Source organism: Nerophis lumbriciformis, linkage group LG20, assembly GCF_033978685.3.
Source record: "Nerophis lumbriciformis linkage group LG20, RoL_Nlum_v2.1, whole genome shotgun sequence".
Classification (NCBI taxonomy): Eukaryota; Metazoa; Chordata; class Actinopteri; order Syngnathiformes; family Syngnathidae; genus Nerophis; species Nerophis lumbriciformis.
In genome coordinates this window covers 16,526,270-16,552,119 of record NC_084567.2, presented here as the reverse complement: position 1 = coordinate 16,552,119, position 25,850 = coordinate 16,526,270, and the positions used below count along the sequence as shown (strand labels likewise).

The window sequence follows — 25,850 nt, the reverse complement described above, 5'->3', positions numbered from 1 at the left end:
GTACAAACCCCAAAACCAGTGAAGTTGGCACGTTGTGTAAATGGTAAATAAAAACAGAATACAATGATTTGCAAATCCTTTTCAACCAATATTCAATTGAATAGACTGCAGTGCAGAGACAAGATATTTAAAGTTCGAACTGAGAAACTTTGTTATTTTTTGCAAATATTAGATCATTTGAAATTTGGTGCCTGCAACATGCTTCAAAAAAGCTGGCACAAGTGGCAAAAAAGACTGAGAAAGTTGAGCAATGCTCATCAAACACTTATTTGGAACATCCCACAGGTGAGCAGGCTAATTGGGAACAGGTGGGTGCCATGATTAGGTATAAAAGCAGCTTGCATGAAATGCTCAGTCATTTACAAACAAGGATGGGGTGAGGGTCACCACTTTGTAAACAAAAGTGTGAGCAAATTGTCAAACAGTTTAACAACAACATTTCTCAACGAGCTATTTCAAGGAATTTAGGGATTTCACCATCTACGGTCCGTAATTTCATCAAAAGGTTCAGAGAATCTGGAGAAATCACTGCACGTAAGCGGCAAGGCCCATGACCTTCGATCCCTCAGCACCAAAAAGCGACATCAGTGTGTAAAGGATATCACAACATGAGCTCAGAAACACTTCAAAAAACAACTGTCAGTAACTACAGTTTGTCGCTACATCTGTAATTGCAAGTTAAAACTCTACGATGCAAAGCGAAAGCCATTTATCAACAACACCCAGAAACGCCGCCGGCTTCGCTGGGCCCGAGCTCATTTAAGATGGACTGATGCAAAGTGGAAAAGTGTTCTGTTGGCTGACAAGTCCACATTTCAAATTGTTTTTGGAAACTGTGGACGTCGTGTCCTACGGACCAAAGAGGAAAAGGCGCAAAGTACAAAAGCCAGCATCTGTGATGGTATAGGGGTGTATTGTGCCCAAGACATGGGTAACTTACACATCTGTGAAGGCACCATTAATGCTGAAAGGTACATACAGGTTTTGGAGCAACACATGTTGCCATCCAAGCATCGTCTTTTTTTCAACAAGACAATGCCAAGCCACATTCTGCACGTGTTACAACAGCATGGCTTAGTAGTAAAAGAGTGTGGGTACTAGACTGGCCTGCCTGTAGTCCAGACCTGTCTCCCATTGAAAATGTGTGGCGCATTATGAAGCCTAAAATACCACAACGGAGACCCCGGACTGTTTGAACAACTTAAGCTGCACATCAAGCAAGAATGGGAAATAATTCCACCTGAAAAGCTTCAAAAGTTGGTCTCCTCAGTTCCCAAACGTTTACTTAGTGTTGTTAAAAGGAAAGGCCATGCAACACAGTGGTAAAAATGCCCCTGTGCCAACTTTTTCCAACATGTTGCTGCCATTAAATTCTAAGTTAATGATTATTTGCCAAAAAAAAAAATACGTTTCTCAGTTCGAACATTAAATATCGTATCTTTGCAGTCTATTCAATTGAATATAAGTTGAAAATGATTTTCTTAAAGTTTTGTAATCAATCAGAAATATGCGTCAAATATGGATAAGTGTGGAGAGAGTGTTTTACATTTTTCCCATCATGCACTCTAATGGATTTAAATGGGTGTAATTTAAACATTTATGGTGTTTGGACGTTGTTTATAATATCTACAAAGTTCAGTGTGCAGTTTGTGTTGTGTGACCATGTGCATATGTTCCTTGCATTTTTTTTTTGCACCATGACTAGGGAAGCTTGTTTGGATTGTGTCATATAAATGAATGCTGTGCTATTATAGCAAATAATTTTCAAGGATCATTGATCTGATTTACTCGCATTGTCCACAACATAGTGTGCGTGTGTGTGTGTGTTTGTGTGTTGGTGCAGGTGATGCTGTGGTCTACGGCGCAAACACGGCTACCGTGGTAATTGAGGCCAATGACGACGCCAATGGCATTTTATCACTGGAGCCAGCGGACAAAGCAGTTGAGGAGGGAAAAAGCAATAACTTCTAGTAAGAAGCAATCTTTGCATGCTCTGTTGTTGTTTCTTTAGCATCTTCATTGATATGGCTCAATGAATGAGCCATCACACAGAAGACATCAGGATACAATACAGTATAGCAATATTGTGATCTGGCAATATATTGCAATATTCTACAGCTAACTTTAAAATGCATTTTAAAATACAAATTAAATATATGTGCACTCGATGACAATAATAAATCATTGACAAAATGAATAAAAGAACCAAACTTCATGAATGTTTTTTGTGACCAACAAGTATGTGCTCCAATCACTCTATAACAAAAAAATAAGAGTTGTAGAAATGATTGGAAACTCGAGACAGCCGTGACATCATGTTCTTTGCAAGTGTATGTAAACTTTTGACCACGACTATATATATTGATATGTTTTCCAAGTACAGGTGCATAATAACTGGCAATATGTGTTCATGTCATCAGTGTTGTGCGAGCAAGGGGCCATTTTGGGAGCGTAACAGTCCACTGGCAGCTTTATGCCAACGACTCCATCACTCCACTGTTGGAAAAGGAAGAGTTCACCAACACCTCAGGCGCCATCACTTTGACCACTGGAGAACAGTCCAAGGCCATCATTCTGGAGGCCATTTCAGATAAGCTTCCAGAATTTGACGAGACCTTCATCCTCAGGCTGGTGAATATCTCTGGTGAGTCCCAAAATACTTTTCCCTATTTTAGCATATTTACAGGGTTCGTATGGGTGCTTAAAACCTTGAAAATGCTTGGATTTTAATGTTGTGTTTTCAAGGTTTGAAAAATGCTTGTAAATGCTTGGAAATGTTCATCATATTTCTCGGCAGTCTGACTCAATAGGCTGATTATAAAATGGAAAAAAATTAAATACGTTTCCTTAAAAATGAAAGCTACGCGCTTGATCTGTTAGGCTTTGCACGAGCCCTTACATTAGGTTGTTGTCATGTATAAATGGCTCTGTGTCGCCCCCAAGAAGACAGTGGTGCATCGGTCCATCATGATTGTCGTTTTAATGAACATTGGATGGAAAATGACAAATACAAACTTTGGATAAAACGTGGACCAAATCCACATGTAGCCTGCTGCAAAGTATGCAAAAACAAAATCCAACATGGTTCGATGTATTTTTTGCTCCATTATTTTGGTTGTCTACTTAACTTGTCTGACGACCTCAGTTAAAGCAAACAAGTTTTCTCGTTTTGGTTAATTGCATTAAAATGGTTACATTATTGGACTTGCTTGTACTGTGAAGGTCATGTAATGTATCATTTGTAACCTTTTTTTACAACTTAGAGCTGAGTTAGTTTTGTAGTTTTTACACAACATGATTGTGTACGTTTTCGTTGTCTGGCTACCTCAGTGAAAGCAAAAAAAGTTAATGTGGAAGTTACTTCCTCGCAGTTCCACTAAAGACACGGCACAAGAGCCAAGCGTGCAGTTTTTAACAAAGGTTTTAATGCACATAGGTTTTTTCAAAGTCTTTCTCCCCCAGAACGTGACTTTTCAGTCACGTCCGTATCCTCTCCCCCACCTGTTCCAGGCCGCTTACTGTTAAAGACAACAGATGATTAGATTAACACGTACCACCTGTGAAATCTAATCACCTGCCACCTGTGTCTCGCCGTCAGCACTGCCACGCCCCCGTCTGATGGTGCTCTGTCCAAAGCACCATGGACAGAGGCGGTGACTTTTGCCCCTGCAGGCAGCGCTGGCTACATCTCCCCCCACAGTTAACTTTTGTCTTTTTTTTACTTTCTTATCATAGCCACAGTTATAAGGCTAGATATGCTTAATGAAAGGTGACTGAGGTGTTGTGAAACAAACAAAATATGTTTCCTTTAATTTATTATCCTTATATTAATGTGGGACAGTTTTGTTAAAGGGGAACATCACAATTTCAGAAGGGCTAAAATCATTAAAAATCAGTTCCCAGTGGCTTATTTTATTTTTCGAAGTTTTTTCAAAATTTTACCCATCACGCAATATCCCTAAAAAAAGCTTCAAAGTGCCTGATTTTAACCATCGTTATATACACCCGTCCATTTTCCTGTGACGTCACACAGTGATGCCAACTCAAACAAACATGGCGCATAGAACAGCAAGCTTAAGCGACATTAGCTCGGATTCAGACTCGGATTTCAGCGGCTTAAGCAATTCAACAGATTACGCATGTATTGAAACGGATGGTTGTAGTGTGGAGGCAGGTAGCGAAAACGAAATTGAAGAAGAAACTGAAGCTATTGAGCCATATCGGTTTGAACCGTATGCAAGCGAAACCGACGAAAACGACACGACAGCCAGCGACACGGGAGAAAGCGAGGACGAATTCGGCGATCGCCTTCTAACCAACGATTGGTATGTGTTTGTTTGGCATTAAAGGAAACTAACAACTATGAACTAGGTTTACAGCATATGAAATACATTTGGCAACAACATGCACTTTGAGAGTGCAGACAGCCCAGTTTTCATCAATTAATATATTCTGTAGACATACCCTCATCCGTTCTCTTTTCCTGGGGGTCTGACGGCAGATTTCTTTGACTCTATCGTTGGAAATGCATCTGTTTTGAGTGTCGCAGGATATCCACACATTCTTGCCATCTCTGTAGTAGCATAGCTTTAGTCGGTAAAGTGTGCGGAACAAACGTCCAATTTCTTGCCACTTTCGCATCATTGGGCCACTGGTGCTACTTGAATCCATCCCTGTTCGTATTGTTACACCCTCCGACAACACACCGACGAGGCATGATGTCTCCAAGGTACGGAAAACAGTCGAAAAAACGGAAAATAACAGAGCTGATTTGACTCGGTGTTTGTAATGTGTTTGAGAAAATGGCGGATTGCTTCCCGATGTGACGTCACAACGTGACGTCATCGCTCCGAGAGCGAATAATAGAAAGGCGTTTAATTCGCCAAAATTCACCCATTTAGAGTTCGGAAATCGGTTAAAAAAATATATGGTCTTTTTTCTGCAACATCAAGGTATATATTGACGCTTACATAGGTCTGGTGATAATGTTCCCCTTTAATAAATGAGTGAAATTGACATTTTGAGGGTGTGTGTATTTATATCATGTTATGCAGTTTACAAGCACAAATACGGTGTGAATCAATCCGTGCTGTTGGATGTCATTGAGTGCTGTAAGTAAGAATAAGAACAAGAAATTCGAAAAACAACACAAATGGAGACAGGTTTGCAAACACCAATGACATTGAATAGTCACACTGCTTCATTTTCTATGCCCCATTCAGTTACTGATAACTGCTGGTTCGATGTTAGGCTTAGCTTTTAGCAGATTTTCCGTATTTTTCCTACAAACAACAAGGCTAGGGATTGATTCACACTGGTTTTCGCCTTTTGAAGGGTACTGGAAAAACTGGGAAGTCCTTAAAAAGTGCTTGCATTTGGCCATGGAAAAGGTGTACGAAGCCTGTATTTAGTGACGTATAATGTGTTGTCATATTAGGAGGCGCCGGCCGACTTGCTGAGACTTCCCTGAGCGCCTCGCTTGTCATTCCCGCCAACGACGACCCGTTTGGCGTCTTCGTTATTGCCGACAACAGTCTGGACCAAGAAGTAGCAGAAGATGTGCTGTCAGAAGACGACATGGCCGACGTCACTTCCTGCACCATCCTCCGACAGCAGGGGGATTTTGGTGAGGTGCGAGTTGCCTGGGAGATCATATCCGGACACTTCCCAGAGGGACTTCCTCCGATGGATGACCTGCTACTTCTGGCTTCCTTCCCTGACGAGGTAGAGCTCAGGCCACGTGCCAGGAGACACCACTCAGCAACGGACGCACGGTTTTTCTCCGGACTCCCTGGAGCCTACGGGACGATCTCCCTCCGAGACTCCCCTCCGGTCCCGGGCAACTTTACATTCTCCGCTTGGCTGGTGCCCACAGCCGACACGGACGGCTTCGTAGTCGCCAAAGGAAGCAGAAATGGAACTTTGTACTACGGAGTGAGGATCCACACCAACGAGTCGCACATCACCGTGATGTTGTACTACACAATCGTGGGATCGAACCACACCCAAATGTCCCAGGCCACTGCGGCCAAATTTGTGGAGGATAATACGTGGCTTCATGTGATTATTACCGTGGATGATGGGATTATTACCTTCCTCCTGGACGGGACCCCCATTCCTGGAGGGCTGAAGAGCGTTAAAGGAGAAGGCATTGCTGATGGTGAGCTTTCTGCTTTGTTATGTTTTTGACTTAACGTCATGATTGTCTATTTGGTAATAACTATTGGTAAACTTGGGGCCTGATCTACTAAATCCCACATAACACGTGCTACGTAGTAGAGTTGTACATTATACCGGTATTAGTATAGTACCACGATACAAATGAATCATATTCGGTACTATACCGCCTCTAAAAAGTACCGGTCAACCGCCCCTCCGTCGTCGTCACGTCGTGTCATTGCTGGTTTTTAACGAGCAGAGGAGCATGTTCGGCAGCGCACAATCACGGAGTACTTACAAGCAGACACAGTGTGTAGACAGAAAAGGGAGAACGGACACATTTTGGCTTAAAAACTAAAGATAAAGGTGAAGTTATAACACTGAAACGCCCTCAGGAAGAGATGCTTTAAGATATGGCTAGCTAGTTAGCGGCTAATGTCCATCCGCAGTCGGCAGTGTTGTAGCTACTTCTAAATCACTAATCATTGTCTCCATGGCGACAAAAAAAGTAAGTTTCTTACAAGTATCATCCCTGCAGGACAAGGAATAGCTAAACATACTTCACTACACACCGTAGCTCACCGGCGTCACCGCTAATGACGCCGTTTCTGAATGTAAACAAACACCATTGGTGGATCTACACCTAACATCCACTGTAATGATACCAAGTACTGTAGCGTATCTAGTCGATACTACTATGATTACATCGATATTTTTTAGCATCACAAAATCTTTTTTTCGTTTTTCATTTATTTATATTATGTTTATAAAGTCAGTAAATATGTCCCTGGACACATGAGGACTTTGAATATGACCAATGTATGATCGTGTAACTCCTTGGTATCGGATTGATACCTACATTTGTGGATTAACGAAAACTAATGTAAAGTATCAAACAACAGAATAATAATAATAATAATAATAATAACTGGGATTTATATAGCGCTTTTCTAAGTACCCAAAGTCGCTTTACATGTAGAACCCATCAAACATTCACACCTGGTGGTGGTAAGCTACTTTCATAGCCACAGCTGCCCTGGGGTAGACTGACGGAAGCGTGGCTGCAATTTGCGCCAACGGCCCCTCCGACCACCACCTATCATTCATCATTCAATTCACCGGTGTGAGTGGCACCGGGGGCAAAGGGTGAAGTGTCCCGCCCAAGGACACAACGGCAGCGATTTTTTTTTTTTTTTTTTTTTGGATGGTAAGAGGCGGGGAGCGAACCTGCAACCCTCAGGTTTCTGGCACGGTTGCTCTACCCACTACGCCATGCCGCCCCCAAGTAAGTGATCATCACATTTTAACAGAAGTGTAGATAGAACATGTTAAAAGAGAAAGTAAGCAAATATTAACAGTAAATGAACAAGTAGATTAATATTTCATTTTCTACCACTTGTCTTTAATAATTTTGACAAAATAATAGGATGTAAAATGTCACAACATGTTACTGCATACGTCAGCAGACTAATTTAAATTTAAACGATTCTTGATTTAAAATCAATACTTTTTAATAACATTGGGTGCCAGTTCTATGATTAATTACATTTCTCCATAAAATAAATTAACAGCTCTGATAAATTTACATATTACTTAAAAGAAAACTGGTTTTGTTTAGTAAAACTCTACCCAAACATTTAATAAAATACAAATAAGGCAACAAGAGAAGTATCCAACACTTCTCTTTTCTAAAGTAAATCTGTACAGCAGAGATGATCATCTACATCAACAATATGATTTGTCTGAGTGGCTGGACAGGACAGATGGGGAAAAAAAAGAAGTAAAAAAAAATAAATAAATAAATATATATATATATATATATATATATATATATATATATATATACATACATATTTGACTTGGGGTTGCTCTATTTTCTTTTAATTGATTGATTAACATTCTGTGTTTTTTGTAAATATACATTTGAAAATATATGTATTTTTTAAAACATCAGTAGCCAAGAGAAGCTTTTCTAACCTTTAACCTGTTTTGAGAAAGTGTTATTTGTTAGGGTCTTGGTCAAGGTGTTGACTCCAGGATGCAGAGACGGGAGGCAAGGTTGAATTACAAAAAGGAAAACATTTTGTCAAAATAAGGGATAACGAAAGGCGATGGGGCAGAAGCGCACACCATCTAACACAGACAAAAACAGGATCCTCAGGGGTCGGCAGGGGAAACGGCCAGGGCGCAGTGAGCACAGCAAAAAGTCCAACAAAGAATCCTCTTTACCTCAGGGAGGCCAGGAAGCAAACACAAAAAGATTAGGGATTTCAGGACTAAGGAGCGACAACGTACTAGGACTGGCAAGGTGAAGCAGGCGCATGAACGTGAGGAGTTCAGGAGACAATAACCGGCAAGGCCAAGCTGTCAGTGACAAGCCTAAATACTAGCGGGCTAATTAGTAGCAGGTGTGCCTCAAGGTCCGCCCCTCGCCGAGGATGAATGAACTGAAGACAAAGGTGCAGACATCACAACAAAGGAGAAGGCAGGATAATGATAAAACACAACAGTTATTATATTTATGGACCGGATAACATTGCGAGAATTGTGTTGAATCGAGAATCGATTCTAAATCGAACAGCCACCCCAAGAATCAGGATCCAATTGAATCGTGCGGTGCCCATACATTCCCATCTTTAAAGTAGGGCTGGGCGATATGGCCTTTTATTAATATCTCAATATTTTTAGGCCATGCCATGATACACGATATACATCTTGATATTTTGCCTTAGCCTTGAATGAACACTTGATGCATATAATCACAGCAGTATGATGATTCTATGTGTCTACATTAAAACATGCTACTTTTAAACTTTCATGCAGAGAGGGAAATCACAACTAGATCAATTGACCAAAAGTGTATTTATTAAACAGTTATTAAGCAGTGGCACAAACATTCATGTTATTTCCAAACAGAAAGTGCAAGATTGTCTGAGACATTTTAAAACAAGCTATTAGTGCATGATGTCACTAAGATGACATATCAGAACACTAAATTAAAGTGCACTTTTTGTACAGAACGCCAATACAATAATTTAAAACAAATAAAGTGCACTTTTGTGCATGATGTCACACAAGATATTTCAATAAGTGTCAAATAAAAATTAGCTGCATAATAGGAAATCAAATAGTGTACGTCCTTCGCTATGTGGTAGGTTCCTGCGGACGTTATCTCCTTCTGTTGTTGACTTTGTTTCATACGGTGTTGATCTGGAAATAGTTGCTTCGGCATTTTGTTGGTGTGGCACCGGCCGGAGATGTTGACATGCAGAGTTTCAAGCACTCCTTATTCTCTAGCGGGTGACTTTTCAAATGATGCTACATTAGCAGTGGTGCTACTTTTTGTAGCAACACTTTTGCCGCATAATTGTTCAACATATTCCCGCTTGAAGCCAAACCACCGCCAGACGATGGACCCCGTGCTGTTTTTCTTGGGAATTCATTCTTCCTTCATTTGTTACCAGATTCGCCCCTTCTCTCTCTCGTATTACCACCCGCACCGCACCGTTAGCATCACAGCTAACGTTACCATGTCGCTACCTGTCTGCTCCGCGGGAGCGCGTGACGTTGCACACGTGACGTTGCACACGTGACGTATGTAAGAAGGTGCGCTTGTTTTAAGTCTCTGTGAGAAGGAGAGACAAGAAAGAGTGGGAAACGCATGCAGTGTAATGCCCGCAGCTAAAAGCAACTGCGTGAGAACGTATACTCGAATATCACGATATAGTCAATTTCTATATCGCACAGAGACAAACCCGCGATATATCAAGTATATCGATATATCGCCCAGCCCTACTTTAAAGTATGGGTATGTAATGGCTGGAAATGCTAAAAGAAAGGGGACAAGAGACTGTAAAATATTGGGTTAAGTGACCTGGAGTAGGGTAGACCACGTCCTCTTTGTATGTCAGATTGTTTGACTGCCGTTTCAGCACCATGGCCAGTGTCAGAGAGGCACAAAGCTTTATATTGTTCTAATCCGGCTGTCACGTTTGAATTATAAATCATCTGTACATGAAATAACAGGTATTTTTATTGTATTCTTAAATTCACACACATCCGTTACGCACATGTACACTAACCGCCCACCTTTCAGTCCAGTCCTCATTGTGCAGAACCACTGAGTCCTCGACAACGCTTGAGTGAGCCCAGTTGGATATTGTTACCGCTCAAAGGAATTAGTCAGCCTCTTTTTTTTTTCTTCTTTCTTCTTCTAATTACAGGAGACAATAGTAGTGGCCAGTACGGAACCAAGGACTCTCGTGAGGGGGGTATGGCTCTTTAGTTAGCTTCAATCAAGGTCAATACTTATGTTATTATCGTCTGCTGTGTCAACTCTCATTGTCAACTGGTCCCTTTGCATCAGGGCTTTGTACTTGCCTACTGTTGCGGATTTTGCTACGTACTATACTTGAATGTGGCTACAGACTAGAAAGATGGTGTAGGTGAGGTCAAAAACTTTTATGGAATGCTAGAAAACAAACAAGGCCAACACTGGTCGTGTTTCTATTGACTATTAACCTCATTCTACATTATCTGTTATCAGCGCCGATATTTGGCATTTTGATGTCAGTGTTTCCCCCAGAAAATGTGTTAGTTAAGGTGGTGTCTCTCAGGCGGACAGACCGGGGAAGGGGGTGGGTGGGTGTAAGGATCGGTGTAACTCAGCCTGTCGCCATTACGTCTCCACCTACAGACTGTGGTGACGTAGGCCGGCTTCGTCGTGTGAAGATGTCTAAAATTTTTGGTTGTGTTTTCTGCTCCATTTGCTGAATGGTGATATACGATATATATCTCGATATTTTTTCCGTAAAGTAAAAACAAAACAGTCCTAGTTACCTGAGATACTAAGTATGTCATTATTATGACTTACTAAAATGCAGCTGAGATAGGTTCCAGCACCCCCCCGACCCTAAAAGGGACAAGCGGTAGAAAATGGATGGATGGAAGTCAAAATAATGACAAAATAATGACTTACAAAGCCAAATAAATGACTTACTGTAAGTAAGCGTTTGCAATAAGCGTTTGAAAAAAAGAGTTAAAAGTGGGGCCACATGCTGACATATGCTCAACTCATCATGCTTAATTTATTACAGCATTTGGGAAGCCTGTAGTTGATTTTTATTATGTAAATGTTATATTTATATAGATATATATCAACATGTGATAGCAGGGACCCTGCCATTCAAAACGAGGCTGCTACATTACTAATGATTAATGTAACTGTAGCTGAAAAAATAGTACAATAGCAATAGGAGAGACTATTCATCCCTGAACACCATGGAGTTCATGTAGGCTTTATGATGCAGTTACATTATTATATCAACTATCAGAGACAGAAACTCTTCATTTAACATAATGTCATTTTTTGCTGATTCAACACAGCTCAATCAATACAGAAAAAGGTAAAGTGAAATAACTTAGTTGTTAACTGTATCTGTAGGTCAATAATGCTTGTCTTTCTCTCAGACAAACAGGGCTTTGCTGTCCGTAACACACACACACACGCACGCACACCGCACAGTGAGCTAACGTTACGCTAAAAGCTAATTAGCCTTCACCTCAAGGACTGCGCGCGAGCTGAGCTGCCGCTTATGTTTCTAGAACGTCAACGGGCTCATAGTGATGTTACTAGGAGTTGACTGGGAGGTGTTTATTATTATTATGCTTACCTGCTAAACACCTTTCTGCTCACCAGACCGCAGGAGCACTGACTTCATGCGCTCTGAATACGCACTGCTGATTGGCTGTTACATGCGCTCTGAATACGCACTGCTGATTGGCTGTTACCGCGCTGCGTGTAACCAATCAGATGGTTCTGTGGGTGGGACAATGCTGGGTGCTGCAGAGACGTACAGACAGAGACAGTACGAAGCGTTGCAGCTTGTTAAGACGTTAGTTTAGGCGGTGTCTCTTTCTTGTTAAGGCGGCCGCCTTAACAACAAAGCGCTGCGGGAAACCCTGGATGTATATCAGTATCGGCCTTTTTTTTATCGGTATCAACTTTTTTTCCCCCAACTACAACATAACTACATCAGTAGATACAATATATACACATATGATACCAGTATTTATTGTTTACACAATAAATATTTGGTGAAGTAGACAAATAACTAGTTGGCCCTGCAATGAGGTGACGACTTGTCCAGGGTGTAACAATAGGTGAACAAGCGGTAAAAAAAATGGAGTGATGAATGGATGGATAAATAACTACAATTTGCAATTCCGCCATTATGCGCGAGTGTAAATGAAATGCTTGAATGTACAGAGGGAGTGGAGTGTGTGGACGTCGGAACGGTTCGAATCGGATGAGAAATATGCAGTAGATTATATATTTCCCATTCATTGTCAAAGGGGAGAAAATTCCAGGAATTTGGGGAAAGGGAAAACGGGTATTTGAAGAGTAATGTGCGTGGATGGTTGAAAGGTTGGAATCAGGTTTAAAAATGGCGCAATATTTTGAGAATTTAGGGCATTGTAGAACTATGACTACATCCATTCATTAGAGTGGGAATTTCCTGGAAATGTGGGGATTTCGGGAACAGTTGGATTGAAAATGGGTATTTTCGGAATTCCTGGAATTTCGGGAAAAATGGAAATGTGTACAAAAAAAAAAAATAGGAGTATTTGTTGTCCCAACTAAGAGGAATGTTTTGAAGGTGGAATGGTCAAAAACGGTTGAAAAATGTGGACAGTGAAAACTTTCCAGGAACAGGTGGAAATAGGGCTTTGAAAAACCGGGAAGTCTTGGAATTCCTGACATTTTTTTAAACTTGAAAAATGGTAGTTTGATTGTCCAGAGTGAGAGGAGTGTGTGGATGGTGGAACGGTTGGAATCGGTTGAGAAATATTATACATTCATTGTCAATGGGAAGACAATTCCGGGGAAACCGGGAATTTTGGAAAAGGGAAAACATGTTAACGATAAAGGTGAAGTTATAACACTGAAACGCCCTCAGGAAGAGGTGCTTTAAAAGACATGGCTAGCTAGCTAGCAGCTAAAGTCCAACCGCCGTCGGCAGTGTTTTAGCTACTTTTAAATCACTAATCCTTGTCTCCATGGCGACAAATAAATTAAGTTTCTTACAAGTATCATCCCTGCAGGACGAGGAATAGCTAAACATGCTTCACTACACACCGTAGCTCACCGGCATCAAAATGTAAACAAACGCCATTGGTGGATCTACACCTAACATCCACTGTAATGATATCAAGTATAGGCACGTATCTAGTCGATACTACTATGATTACGTCGATATTTTTTGGCATCACAACATCTTCTTTCATTTTTTTAAAATTAATTTTATGTTTATAAACTTAAGACTTTGAATATGACCAATGTATAATCCTGTAACTACTTAGTATTGGATTGATACCTACATTTGTGGTATCATCCAAAACTAATGTAAAGTATCAAAAAACAGAAGAATAAGTAATTATTACATTTTAACAGAAGTGTAGATAGAACATGTTAAAAGAGAAAGTAAGCAGATATTAAAAGTAAATGAACAAGTAGATTAATAATACATTTTCTACAACTTGTCCTTAATAATGTTGACAAAATAATAGAATGATAAAAGACACAATATGTTACTGCATATGTCAGCAGACTAATTAGGAGCCTTTGTTTGTTTACTTACTACTAAAAGACAAGTTGCCTAGTATGTTCACTATTTTATTTAAGGACTTAACTGTAATAAGAAACATGTTTAATGTACCCTAAGATTTTTTGTTAAAATAAAGCCAATAATGCCATTTTTTGTGGTCCCCTTTATTTAGAAAAGTACCGAAAAGTACCGAAATAATTTTAGTACCGGTACCAAAATATTGGTATCGTTACAACTAGGGATGTCCGATAATATCGGCCGATAAATGCGTTAAAATGTAATATCGGAAATTATCGGTATCATTTTTTTTATTATCGGTATCAGTTTTTTTTAAATGTATTTATTTATTTTTATTTTTTTTTGATTAAATCAACATAAAAAACACAAGATACACTTACAATTAGTGCACCAACCCCAAAAACCTCCCTCCCCCATTTACACTCATTCACACTCATTCACACAAAAGGGTTGTTTCTTTCTGTTATTAATATTCTGGTTCCTACATTATATATCAATGTATATCAATACAGTCTGCAAGGGATAAAGTCCGTAAGCACACATGATTGTGCGTGCTGCTGGTCCACTAATAGTACTAACCTTTAACAGTTAATTTTACTCATTTTCAATAATTACTAGTTTCTATGTAACTGTTTTTATATTGTTTTACTTTCTTTTTTATTCAAGAAAATGTTTTTAATTTATTTATCTTATTTTATTAATTTTTTCAAAAAGTACCTTATCTTCACCATACCTGGTTGTCCAAATTAGGCATAATAATGTGTTAGTTCCACGACTGCATATATCGGTTGATATCGGTATCGGTAATTAAAGAGTTGGACAATATCGGGATATCGGCAAAAAGCCATTATCGGACATCCCTAGTTACAACACTACATCAGATGAGTACGCACTGGTGTGCACCTGGGCCGTGACAATATGAATATTAGTCAATCTCTATTGTAGTCTTTTTATATGAACTGTATTCTGTATAAAACTGTATTTTCCATTTCCATACACCAGGTCCTGCGTCAGTTTTCATTGGGTCCGATACGTCGGGCCGGCAGCTGTACACGGGCCTTCTGCAAGATGTCCGCTTGTACAGGACCAAGCTGGACCCTGGCCGCGTGCATGAACTCCACAGCCAGCCCGCCAAGGCAGACCTGCGCACCGTCTCGGGTTACCTACGCTACCGGCCGCTGGAGACGCAGAAGTCGTTCGTGGTGGAAGTCAGGGATGACGACGAAGAGGAGGGAGAGGAAGTGTTCTACCTGCAGCTGGTGGCCGTGCGGGGCGGCGCTCGCCTCCCCTTCCCCAGGCCCACGGCCATGATTCGAGTCATGAAGAGCGACAATGCCAATGGGCTTTTTGGATTCACTGGCCGCTGCATACCTGACGTGAGTGCACTGCCAAAAATAGAAAAGGCTGTATCCACTGATCAGTTTCAATCTTGTTTTTATTGACAGTCACATTGCAAACATGGCTGCCCTCTGATGTATACGAATATAAATGTATAATAGCCACCTTTCCCAATTTGCAAAAAAACCCGTTTTCGATTATTTTTTACTTACAAATGAATGATAACTTGCTTTGAAATCTTAAGGCAAGTTGACAAACAGATTTTTAAGTATTTGATAACCAAAAAAATGCTTGAAACAGATATGGTCAGATACACTATATTGCCAAAAGTATTTGGCCACCTGCCTTGACTCACATATTAACTTAATTTTGAGGGTTCAATATCATGTTGGTCCACCTTTTGCAGCTATTACAGCTTCAACTCTTCTGGGAAGGCTGTCCACAAGGTTGCGGAGTGTGTTTATAGGAATTGTCCACAATTCTTCCAAAAGTGCATTGGTGAGGTCACACACTGTCGTTGGTCGAGAAGGCCTGGCTCTCAGTCTCCGTTCTAATTCATCCCAAAGGTGTTCAGGTCAGGACTCTGTGCAGGCCAGTCAAGTTCATCCACACCAGACTCTGTCATCCATGTCTTTATGGACCTTGCTTTGTGCACAGTCATGTTGGAAGAGGAAGGGGCCCGCTCCAAACTGTTCCCACAAGGTTGGGACCATGGAATTGTCCAAAATGTTTTGGCAACCTGGAGCATTCAAAGTTCCTAATTCCTCCTCCACCAAATTTCACACTCGGCACAATGCAGTCCGAAATGTACCGTTCTCCTGGCAACCTCCAAACCCAGACTCGTCCATCAGATTGCCAGATAGAAAAGCGTGATTCATCACTCCAGAAAAGGCGTCTCCACTGCTCTAGAGTCCAGTGGCGACGTGCTTTGCACTGGACTTGGTGATGTATGGTTTAGATGCAGCTGCTCGGCCATGGAAACCCATTCCATGAAGCTCTCTGCGTACTGTACGTGGGCTAATTGGAAGGTCACATGAAGTTTGGAGCTCTGTAGCAACAGACTGTAAAGAAAATGGGCGACCTCTTACTCCTGTTTGTCAGTTTACGTGGCCTACCACTTGGTGGCTGAGTTGCTGTTGTTCCCAAATTCTCACATTTTCTGATAAGAAAGCCGACAGTTGACTTTGGAATATTTAGGAGCGAGGAAATTTCACGACATCCTATGACAGTTCCACGCTGGAAATCACTGAGCTCCTGAGAGCGGCCCATTCTTTCACAAATGTTTGTAGAAGCCTAAGTGCTTGATTTTATACACCTGTGGCCGGGCCAGGTGATTAGGACACCTGATTCGGATCATTTGGATGGGTGGCCAAATACTTTTGGCAATATAGTGTATTATTAAAGTGTAGATTATATGCAGTCACATGCAGCGCATTTGCATGTCAACATTTAAAGAACGAGTACATTTACCGTATTTTCCGGACTAGATAGTTAGATAGATAGTACTTTATTGATTCCTTCAGGAGAGTTCCCTCAGGAGTAAATAAGCCGCACACACTAAATATATATATATATATATTTTTTTACAAATTCCGTGTATTAGCCGAACCGGACTATTAGCCGCAGATATATACGTTGTGAAATGAGTTATTTACACAGAAATATTTTGAAAATGTTTACATACCTTAATTGCGTCCAAACGGCTGAGCAAACAAAACAGAAGTCATTGTAATGGACCCACTAGCTGTAGAAGCTAGCTTTCCAATCAGCTAAACAGACTCAATAAGTCCGCAGGGACGTTTTGGTGAATTTACTGAGGAATTTGTGAAACTGAAACAATACAAAATGAATGCCATTGTAAGTTACTAATACTAACTCGTAAACGTGTTAGCATATTAGCTCATGCTAACGACACTAGCTTCATTGCATTACGATAGCACGAATACGCATGAAAACACTCCTACAGACATCGCACATGGGACGGTTGAGTAAGTAAGTATTGTTTTAGTTATATTGTAAAACTTACAAACGTTGCTTGGAGTGATGGATGAAGAATCCTTTCGAGCAGAAACAGTTTGAACGGCTAGAAGACGGAACAGCACTTCTGGTTGAAAGCTGTAGTCCAAAGAAAAGGGCACTGCAGCAGCTGCAGTGAGTAAACCCGTCCAAAAGATGGCGCCATAGCACAAACAATAACTTTGTTCGTCTTTTTTTGGGAACTATTTGTATTATGGCTGTCAGCAAAGCAAAAAAAACCATGAATGAGCCGCACCGTTGTATAAGCCGCAGGGTTCAAAGCGTTGAAAAAAAAAAAAGGCCGCTTATAGTCCGGAATTTACGGTTTCTTACTCTCCCAGCTGCATCAGTTAAATACTGTAATCTTACAATTACAGCTGCATACCACATATGTCTACAACTAAACAATATGCACACAGTGTAAACATAGGTAACCCAAACCTGCTGATTTTGCTGCATATTTCATTAGTCTTCACGCTTGGCTGCGGCAGGCACACGCTCTCCCTTTTTAGTCTCGATTGTTTGCGTGGAGGCCGGCGTTCATCTCAGGTGGAGCAACAGATGGTGCGGCTGCCCCGGGGACTATCAGTCCGGGCATTCCTGTAGAAGTAGATCAGGATTCCCCGACGCTGCAACCAGAGATGTGTGTATCGTCGCTCATGTTCATCAGCACAACAGGTGGCGGGGCTGAGGGAGGGCATTCCATCAGAAACAAGAGGATCTACCTTTTAGAGGCATGTGAACTATCCGGTGGTCAGTCTGTGAATCACTTTATTAATGTGCTGGAATTAGGCAATGCAAGTTTTGGAATGCAGCCTATTTAGGCCATTGAACACCATAATACAGTGGAACCTCGATTTACAAACCTAATTGGTTCTTGAACAGGGTTCCGGATTTGAAAAGTTGGTATAGTGAAGCAGATGTAAATATGAATAATTGGTTCCAGACTTGACAAAAGTCCATATTTTAGTGAAGGTTTGTACACTTTGAACACAATATAAAGTGATGTACAGTACTGAATATCACACAAACATAACAAGGAGGTGATGGATCAACATTCTCTTTATTAACAAGACAAAAACAACAACGGCAAGCGAAACTGTGCTGTTTATGCTGCTCTGTCAACACACACACACACACACACACACACACACACACACACACACAAAGGTCTGTTTGGTGCCCTCACAAATGATCAGAAATCACACAAATACTTCACTTTAACAACCATAGTTTTACAATGATAAACATTTAAAAAAGTAAAATCCTCTTACAGTACATTAACATGGGCAAAGGAACAGCTCACGAGAGGAGAGAAAGGAAAAGACAAGAGGGGGAGGTGGGAAGGGGCCAGTGGGAGGGCCGTGTGTGTTCTAGAAAGAAGTAATAATACAGTGGAAGCTTGATTTACAAACTTAATTGCTTCTTGAACAGGGTTTGTGATTTGAAAAGTTGGTATAGTGAAGCAAATTTCTCCATGAGAAACAATGTAAATATGAGTTATTGGTTCCGGCCTTGACAAAAGTCCATATTTTAGTGAAGGTTTGTACACTTTGAACACAATATAAAGTGATGTACAGTACTGTATATCAAACAAACATATCAAGGAGGCAATGGATCAACATTCTCTTTATTAACAAGCCAAAACAACAACAACTGCAAGCTAAACTTTGCTGTTTAGGCTGCTCTGCCCGGACACACACACAAAGAAGTCCCTTTGGTGCCCTCAAAAACAATCAGAAATCACAACATTCCTTAACTGTAATGACCATATCGCTACAATAATAAACATTTTAATAAGTAAAATCCACTCACAGTACATTAACATCAGCATAGGAACAGCTTACGAGAGGAGAGAAAGGAAAAGACAGAGAAGAAGGTGGGAGGGGCTGTGTGTGCTCTAGAAAGAAGTAATAATACAGTGGAAGTTTGATTTACAAACCTAATTGGTTCTTGAGCAGGGTTCCTGATTTGAAAAGTTGGTATAGTGAAGCAAATTTCTCCATAACAAACAATGTAAATATTAATAATTGGTTCCAACCTCGACAAAAGTCCATATTTTAGTGAAGGTTTGTACACTTTGAACACAATATAAAGTGCTACACAGTACTGTACATCAAACAAACATAACAAGGAGGTGATGGATCAATTATTTCTTTATTAACAAGCCAAAACAACAACAACAACGACAAGCTTAACTGACCTCTATATGCTGCTCTGCCAAGACACGCACACACAGAAGTCCCTTTTGTGCCCTCAAAAACAATCAGAAATCACAAAATTCCTTATATTGCTACAAAATTAAACATTTTAAAAAGCAAAATCCACTTATATTAATTTTTTGCAAAAGAGGAGCTGACGAGAATGGAGCACATAGACAGAGGGAGACAAGAAGGGAGGGATCGGGAGGCCGTGCCTGTGAAATAAGTCTGCTTTGGCATATTTTTCCAGAATTGAAACTTGCTGTTGTACGAAGGTTGTTTCCGTACAAGATGAATGAATGAAGCGTTCGTACACAGAGGCATATTTGTCTCCACCCAAAAGTTTGTAAATCGAAAAGTTTGCAAATAGATGCTTCGTAAATCGAGGTTCCACTTCATGCATGTGACATATTTCAATTGTTTGGATTTGAACTAACACGTTCTTCTCTTTCCATTTCCTGTCTTAGACTACTGAGGAGGGCTCGACCATTTCCTGTGTGATCGAGCGGATGCGAGGATCTCTCGACCACGTTCACGTCAATTATTCTGTCAGCCAAGTGAGCGACTCGGACAGTCAAACACCTGCGGAGCAGGATTTTGTCAACGCCACGGGAGCTGTTCTTTTCACGCCGGGACAGCGCTCTGAGGTGTGTGATACGAGTGTGTCAGAACGACTCACCAGCTGGCCTGCATGTGGTTAAAAAAAATCTAATAAAAGTTAAACTCCACTCAAATGGCTGTTGAATAGAAGAACTAGTTGTACCTCAACTTACAAGTTTAAATGCTTCTATGACGCTCTTAACTCAAAACACCTGTATCTCAATTTAATCAATGCATGCCGTCGAAAACAGCACAATTTTAACATTTAACATTCCTTTTAAATACAATAACAATATTTTAGATAAGAACTATTGTATAAAGACAATGCAACAAAACAGTGGTTCTCAAACTTTTTTTAAACCAAGTACCACCTCAGAAAACCACAATAATGACAACAGTAAAATACAGTAGCATAGTACACCTAAGTATTCATTAAAAACAAGGCAGAGGTTTTATTTAACAAGAATATTTAATATTTCCGGCCGCACAGTTTGAACAGTAACACTGTGTTTGAATATTTCATGAAGTGATTCTTTGGCGTACCACTTGTGGTACACGTACCACAGTTTGAGAATCACTGCAATAGAATGTACTACTAACAACTACAATAGTTTATGAAGTAATGTACAGCATTTGCCTTAGAGCACGGATGTCAAACTCAAGGCCCGTGGGCCACATCTGGCCATACATTTACTAAATGTATTTGTTCTTTCAATTTTGACAGTATAAAGACATGTACAGGAATACTTGCAAATGCATATTTTTTTAATCTTTGTCTAATAATGCAACAAATTTAATTATTTATTATTTATTTATTATTATTATGTATTTATTATATTACTCTACATTCCAAACATTTTTTTAAATAATAACATACTTAATTACCTGCTTGATTTATGATTTCAAAGCAAGTCATCAATCAAAAAAATTAAACATTTTACATTAAAAAATACTGTCAGCTCAGCAGTACTGGGGTACTGTTTTTTTTCAAATCTACAGTAGTAAGCTGTAAAAACCACCAGAAATGTTACAATAAAATTCTGGCAACTGAACTGACAGTTTTTTACCTTATAATCAAAATAGTTTTTGTAATCAGAATCCAGTTTTTGTAAAAATTAAGGAGGCAAATCCCCTATTTGCTCTTATCTCAAAACACTCTTAAGTTAAGGTCCCACTGTATATCAAAATGATCATAATACTGTGTGTTGACACTGTCAGAGTGTTTATTTAATAACTTGTAAACAATTAATTAACAATGGTGCTTACATCATATTTGAGGTGCTTCTTTTATTTTAAGCCTCTTCAGCTGCATAAAAAGGGCAACAGATCGGAAAAATGCCCAGCATGATGCTGTCCAGTTTGATAGTAATACCACAAAAACAGACATCATTAAAGCACTCATTCACTGAAAGGCAACTCTGTTTTATATGGAGTGTCTTTATTACGAAAGCTTTTTTCGGGCTCTGAATTTATTTTAAAGTTTTTGTGTTTGAATTTTTGTTTTTTACATCAAATTATGCTCACAATTTCATTGAATATAAATATGTGGCCAAATTTCAATGTGTAAAAAAATTCAGTTTATAAAAATTCAGTGTAAAAAATTCAGTGTATAGAAATTCAGTGTAATACAATTCAGTGTATAAAAATCAATGTAAAAAATACAATATAAAAACAGGGTAAAAACATTGTGTATAAAAATTCAGTGTAAAACATTGAATGTGTAAAAATGTAGTTAAAATAAATTTACTGGAAAAAAATATTGTATAAAAATTAAGTGTAAAAAATTATGTTTAAAAATTTCAGTCTAAAATAATTCAGTGTGTAAAAAAAAGTGTTTAAAAATGATGTGTAAAAAAAATTAAGTGTAAAAATATTTGTAAAAATGTCAAAATGACGAAAAATCACTATGGAAACAAATGTGTGTAAAAAAACGTGTAATAAATTCAGGTTAACAAAATTCACTGTATAAAAATTCAGTGTGTTAAAAACAGTGTGTAAAAAAACCAAATGTGTAAAAATTCATTTAAAATACATTTACTAGTGGAAAAAAACATTGTATAAAAATTATGTGTAAAAAATTCGGTTTAAAAATGTCAGTCTAAAATAATTCAGTGTGTACAAAAAAATGTGTATAAAACTTCAGTGTAAAAAAATTCAGTTTAAAAAAATATTTGTAAAAATGTCAATGTAACAAAAAATCCCTGTGTAAACAATTTTATGGATTTTTTTTTTTAATTAAGTTTAACAAAATTGTATAAAAATTCAGTGTAATACAATTCAGTGTAATACAATTCGGTGTATAAAATTAAATGTTAAAAAAATATATAAAAAACAGGGTAAATTATTGTGTATAAAAATTAAGTGTAAAAACTTATGTTTAAAAATTCCAGTCTAAAATAATTCAGTGTGTAAAAAAAAATGTGTATAAAAATTGTGTAAAAAAACCCAGTGTAAAAAAATATTTGTAAAAATTTCTATGAAACAAAAAATCACTATAAACAATTTTATGGAAGAATAAAAAATGTAAAAAAACGTTCAGTTTAACAAAATTCACTGTATAAAAATTATGTGTAATTCAATTCAGTGTAATACAATTCAGTGTATAAAATTCAATGTAAAAAAAAATACAATATAAAAAAACAGGGTAAAAAATGGTGTATAAAAATTCAGTGAAATTTTTTTTGTAAAAATGTCAATGTGACAAAAAAATCACTATGTAAACAATTTTGTGTAAAAAATTAAGTTTAACAAAATTCACTGTATACAAATTCAGTGTGTAAAAAACAGTGTATAAAAATCAATGTAAAAAAAATAAAAATAAAAACAGGGTAAAAAATTGTGTATAAAAATTAAGTGTAAAAGATTATGTTTAAAAATGTCAGTCTAAAATAATTCAGTGTGTAAAAAAAATGTGTAAAAAATTCAGTGTAAAAAAATATTTGTAAAAAATTCTATGTAACAAAAAATCACTGTGTAAACAATTTTATGGAAATATAAAAAGTGTAAAAAACATTCAGTTTAACAAAATTCACTGTATAAAAATTCAGTGTAATTCAATTCAGTGTAATACAATTCAGTGTATAAAATTCAATGTAAAAAAAATACAATATAAAAAACAGGGTAAAAAATGGTGTATAAAAATTCAGTGAAAAAATATTTGTAAAAATGTCAATGTTACAAAATAATTCATCCATCCATCCATCCATTTTCTACCGCTTATTCCCTTTTGGGGTCGCGGGGGGCGCTGGAGCCTATCTCAGCTACAATCGGGCGGAAGGCGGGGTACACCCTGGACAAGTCGCCACCTCATCGCAGGGCCAACACAGATAGACAGACAACATTCACACTCACATCCACACACTAGGGCCAATTTTAGTGTTGCCAATCAACTTATCCCCAGGTGCATGTCTTTGGAGGTGGGAGGAAGCCGGAGTACCCGGAGGGAACCCACGCAGTCACGGGGAGAACATGCAAACTCCACACAGAAAGATCCCGAGCCCGGGATTGAACCCAAGACTACTCAGGACCTTCGTATTGTGAGGCAGATGCACTAACCCCTCAGTTTAACAAAATTCACTGTATAAAAATTATGTGTAATTCAATTCCGTGTAATACAATTCAGTGTATAAAATTATATGTAAAAAAAATCCAATATATAACACAGGGTAAAAAATGGTGTGTAAAAATTCTGTGAAAAAATATTTGTAAAAATGTCAATGTGACAAAAAAATTCAGTTTAACTAAATTCACTGTATAAAAATTCAGTGTAATTCAATTCAGTGTAATACAATTCAGTGTATAAAATTCAATGTAAAAAAAATACAATATAAAAAACAGGGTAAAAAACAGTGTTTAAAAATTCAGTGTTATACAATTCAGTGTATAAAATTCAATGTAAAAAAAAAATAAACAGGGTAAATAATTTGTGTATAAAAATTCAGTGTAAAACATTAAATGTGTAAAAATTCAGTTAAAATACATTTACTGGGGAAAAAAACGTTTTATAAAAATTAAGTGTAAAATATTGTTAAAAAATTTCAGTCTAAAATAATTCAGTGTGTACAAAAAAATGTGTATACAAATTCAGTGTAAAGAAATATTTGTAAAACTTTCAATGTAACAAAAAAATCAGTGTGTAAAAAAAAAAAAGCTTAAAAAAATGAAGTTGAACAAAATTCACTGTATAAAAATCACTGTAAAAAATTCAGTGTGTAAAAATTCAGTGCAGAAATATTTGTCGCTTCAAGACTCACCTGTTTCTGAGACAGGATCAACAGTTTTAATAACTTGAAAGTGAGTCTTGAGTTTTCTGCACTGAATTTTTATATGCTGAATTTAACAAACTGAATTTCTTAAACATGTACATTTTGCTCCCAATTTCTGTTTTCATGAAATTGTCAGCATCATTTAAGGTAAAAAATTAAGTTACATAAATTCAGTGTCAAATAAAGCCTTTGTAATAAAGACACAAATTAGCCTCCATAGTTGTACAGCTCTTGCATGCATTTCAATGAATGTGTTCCGGGACATTTACCTCCACCTATCGGTCTATTTCCTGCGCCGTGGATTGATTGCAGATCCAGAACTTGTCTTATATTTGTTTAGGTACTGAACCTATTGGTGTTGGATGACAGCCTCCCTGAGTTGGCAGAGACCTTCCAGGTCACTCTGCTGTCAGCCCAGTCACGGGATGGGAAGCCAGGCTCGACTCCCACCAGCGGCGCCAGCGTTGACCCCAGGGCTTCTGTGAATGTTGTTACTGTAACAGCGAGTGACCATCCCTATGGTAATCACCTTCACACCTGAAACATAGCTTGATACAACACATCTTATTACCAACCTGGGCTTTCTAAACGTGCTCTTAAGTGTCTTTTTTACGCGCATTTTTCTTATTCGTATTCTCAGGTACACACCTACGAGTGATATAGTTTGGTACTTGACACATGTTACAGTTAGCATTGCAGCTTTTGAAGCTAATTTAGCAGGTATACACCTCAATGTCATATATATTGGCACTTCCCTAATGCTAACTGTAAGCATGCTATTGTTAGCATGTTAGTTTAGAAGTGTTAGCATGCTAACTCATGCTATCTGTCTCGCTAGCTAACTGTTAGCATTTCAGTTCGGCTTTGGATGTCAAGCATTCACACAAAATTTCTACTGAAATTGCATTTTCTAGATCTTTATATTGTACTGGTTTTGAAGGTGAAAACTGCCAAAATGGCCCCCGCATTCTTTGACTCGCCCGTCTTAGGCAAGAATGCATGAGTCGTGAAAAAGATGGAACATGGAGTTTTACTAATACTCCATGCAAAAGGCTGTATCAATCCAAGCAGTGCTTGTCATGGTGATGTAGTGTGTGTATGCACGCTACAACAGCTTCTTCTTCCGGCTGGATGTATCACTGTAGCTCAGGGGTGCCCACAATTTTCCCCCTGAAGGCCACAGACTGACAAATCAAAGGATACAGGGGCCATTTTGGTAGTTTTCACCTTTTAAAACAAGTACAATATATCGATTTTTTGCAAAGAACCAGAATTCTGTTTGAATGCTGACGATCAAAAGCCAACCTAAAAATTTTAACTTTTAGCACGCTGGCCAAGTAATTAAAAAAAATAGCATGCTAGCATTTCTATGCTAAAAATTGCGTGCTTACAGTTTACATGTCGTTGTGGTTTGTGAAGCCCTTTGAGGCAATTGTGATATAGGGCTATGTAAATAAACTTTGATTGATTGATTGATATAGTTAGCATTAGTGAAATACCAAAATGTATGACACTTGGGTGTATAGTTGCTAAATTAGCTAGAAAAGCTAGCATGCTCAAATGCTGACTGTAACATGCGTCAAGTACCAAAATATGACCATACTTGCCAACCCTCCCGATTTTCCCGGGAGACTCCCGAATTTCAG

At 38.5% G+C, this 25,850-nt stretch overlaps 1 protein-coding gene across 1 annotated transcript in view; it reads left to right on the top strand.

The window, feature by feature from the left end:
* adgrv1 (adhesion G protein-coupled receptor V1) overlaps positions 1-25,850 on the top strand; it is a 513,902-nt gene that overhangs the window by 140,657 nt on the left and 347,395 nt on the right. Inside the window, exons 19-24 of the mRNA XM_061980535.1 lie at positions 1,844-1,970; positions 2,421-2,644; positions 5,438-6,160; positions 14,787-15,160; positions 19,807-19,986; positions 24,545-24,725. Of these exons, the coding sequence (XP_061836519.1) occupies positions 1,844-1,970; positions 2,421-2,644; positions 5,438-6,160; positions 14,787-15,160; positions 19,807-19,986; positions 24,545-24,725 (1,809 nt within the window). The remainder of the gene's footprint in view (positions 1-1,843; positions 1,971-2,420; positions 2,645-5,437; positions 6,161-14,786; positions 15,161-19,806; positions 19,987-24,544; positions 24,726-25,850) is intronic.